The 2,735-nt window shown below is 35.0% G+C and overlaps 2 protein-coding genes across 2 annotated transcripts in view; both read left to right on the top strand.

Annotated features, from left to right (window-relative positions):
• The window catches only part of Eml5 (echinoderm microtubule associated protein like 5), a 247,615-nt gene that overhangs the window by 67,515 nt on the left and 177,365 nt on the right, over nucleotides 1-2,735 (top strand). The window lies entirely within an intron of this gene.
• Nucleotides 134-408, top strand: LOC105742745 (40S ribosomal protein S27-like). Its single transcript, XM_012515575.2, has one exon. It carries the CDS (start codon nucleotides 154-156, stop codon nucleotides 406-408), a length of 255 nt encoding a protein of 84 aa, XP_012371029.1. The 5' UTR covers nucleotides 134-153.

Raw genomic sequence — 2,735 nt, 5'->3', positions numbered from 1 at the left:
AGCATAATTCAGAAGGCAAGAGAAGTTGCTATATAGTCCTGGATAAAGAATAAAGAACTCTCAAAATGATAGTCATGCAGGACTATGTGAAATATATTAGATGAACCCATTTAAAAAGTCATTAAAGGGCGGTGACGAACTCCCCACGAGAACATGCCTCTCGCAAAAGATCTCCTTCATCCCTCTCTGGAGGAGGAGAAGAGGAAGCACAAGAAGAAGCGCCTGGTGCAGAGCCCCAATTCCTACTTCATGGACGTGAAGTGCCCAGGATGCTATAAAATCACCACGGTCTTTAGCCATGTACAGATGGTAGTTCTGTATGTTGGCTGCTCCACTGTCCTGTGCCAGCCTACAGGAGGGAAAGCAAGGCTCACAGAAGGATGTTCCTTCAGGAGGAAGCAGCACTAACAGTACCCTCAATCAAGATGAGTGGGAAGCCATCCCAATAAACACATTTTGGATAAATAAATAAATAAATAAATAACCATTAAAGATTTCTACGAAACAGTATCAATCTTATGTCGGGTACACACATATTTTTTTCGTGTGTGTGTGTGTGCGTGTGTAAAAGACAAGGAAGAAGCAATAGAAAGTCAATGAAAAATGGAAATTATGCTTTTTAAAGTTTTTTATACTAGAAGAAAATATCATACCATGCTTGTCTTTTAAGTAAATTTTAAGTCAGAGATACAGTATAAATCTTCAAACAAAATTTGAGATTAAGCAATATTCAGAAAATTACATATTAATTAAAAATTAAATGTTTCAAAACAATTGAACTAAAAACGTATTCATGATAGTAAAGAATTGCTAAGAATAAAGTATAAGATAAATACTGGAATGGCAAATAAATGTCTAGCACTTCTAACAGTTTGGGGATAGGATATTGTACAAAGTTCTAGTATGTTGTGGACCTGGACAGTGTTCGTGATGCTTACTGGTGACCAGGTATCACTTGTGGGACTGAGCTACTGCTATTTCCTTGATATCTACCCTGTAGACTCAGATAGAATCATGACCCACAGGGTGCAGGCGACGTCCATTTGTAGAGTATGCTTATGAAAATATTTTGGTGCTCTATAGAAAAGAATACCTGAAAGACTGCTTTTGTATACCTCTTATTCTCCTATGTTTGTTTGCCCTATTTGGTGGATTCTTTCCATGCTCATTCATGGAGTTGTGGTCATTTTGCTCCCTCTCTAGAGCATCTTTTAGTAGTCTGTGTGGGCTTGGCTTTGTCAACATGAAATTCTTTAGCTGTTCTTTCTCATGGAAGTATTTCACTTCTCCATTATACTTGAGAGTTTTGCAGGGTATATCAGTCTAGGTTGAAATTTGTTTTCTTGCAAGACTTGTACTACTATGCTTCATGCTCTTCTTGACTTGATGGTTTGTGAAGAGAAGTCTGCCATTATTCTGATGGGTTTTCTTTTAAATGTCATCTGCTTCTTTTCTTTAATAGCTTTTAGTATACTGGTTCTGTGCTGAATTACTGGGATCTTGAGATAAAAAACACAATATGTCTAGGTGTGTTTTTAATTGGGTTAATGTTATTTGGAGTTCTATATGCTTCAGTTATGTGAATGTCAGATTGTTTCTCCATATTTGGGAAGTTTTCTTTTTCTTTCTTTTCTTTTCTTTTTTTTTTTTTTAGAACTGGGGATTGAACTCAGGCCTTTGCGCTTGCCAGGGAGGCACTTATTCCACTGAACCATCGCCCCGGCCCCTTGGGAAGTTTTCTGCTATTACTTCTGTCCTTATTCTTTTTATATCGTTTGTATGGACTCCTTCTTTCTCATTGATACCTATTCATCTTATGTTGTTCATCTTTGCATCATCTTGCAGATGCTGAATTATTTTTTACTGCATCCTAGTTGTTTTTAAGATATCTCTTCTTACCTTTTCACTAGCTACAGTGGTGTCTTTAAAGTCTGAAAGTCCATTTTCACTTTCGTTCAAACAGTTTTGCCAGCTCATGATTGAAGTTTAATTTTTAATATATAAATACAAATATTTATATATTTAGTATTGTATGTCTTTCCTATATTGCTCATTCAAGGATTCCATCATTTTTCTATTCTCCTCTACTTTTTTTAATCAGTATCTTCTTTACAAGCACTTAGTACTTCTTTCATAATAGTTATCATTTCTTTTTTTAATTCAGAAATTATTTCTGCACTCATTCATGTTCAAAGTCCTACAGAAAATTGGAATAGATGACCTCTACTTCAATCTGTTAAAAGTCATTTATGAAAACGCAACAGCTAACATAATTCTAAATGGGGAAAAACTGAAATCTTTTGACTCTTAGATCTGGTACTAGACAAGGATGTCCTCTATCACCACTCCTATTTAATATTGTTCTGGATTCATTAGCTACAGCCATTAGACAAGAAAAAGAAATAAAAGGAATAAAAATAGGTAAAGAAGAAGTTAAATTATCTTTATTTGCAGAGGACATGATACTTTACGTGGAAGACCCAAAAAGCTCCACCAAGAAGCTACTAGAATTAATACAGAAATTCAGTAGTATAGCAGGTTACAAAATCAATACCCAAAAGTCAATAGGATTCCTCTACACAGATAACAAACACACTGAGAGGGAAATTATAGAAATGATACCTTTTACAGTAGCACTGAGGAAAATGAAATACCTTGGAATTAATCTAACTAAAGAAGTCAAAGATCTTTTCAAGGAAAATTACAGCACTCTTAAAAAATTTTTGAGATCATAG

This window comes from Octodon degus, unplaced genomic scaffold (genome assembly GCF_000260255.1).
Source record: "Octodon degus isolate 3935 unplaced genomic scaffold, OctDeg1.0 scaffold00070, whole genome shotgun sequence".
Classification (NCBI taxonomy): Eukaryota; Metazoa; Chordata; class Mammalia; order Rodentia; family Octodontidae; genus Octodon; species Octodon degus.
This window is presented reverse-complemented; position numbering and strand designations above follow the sequence as displayed.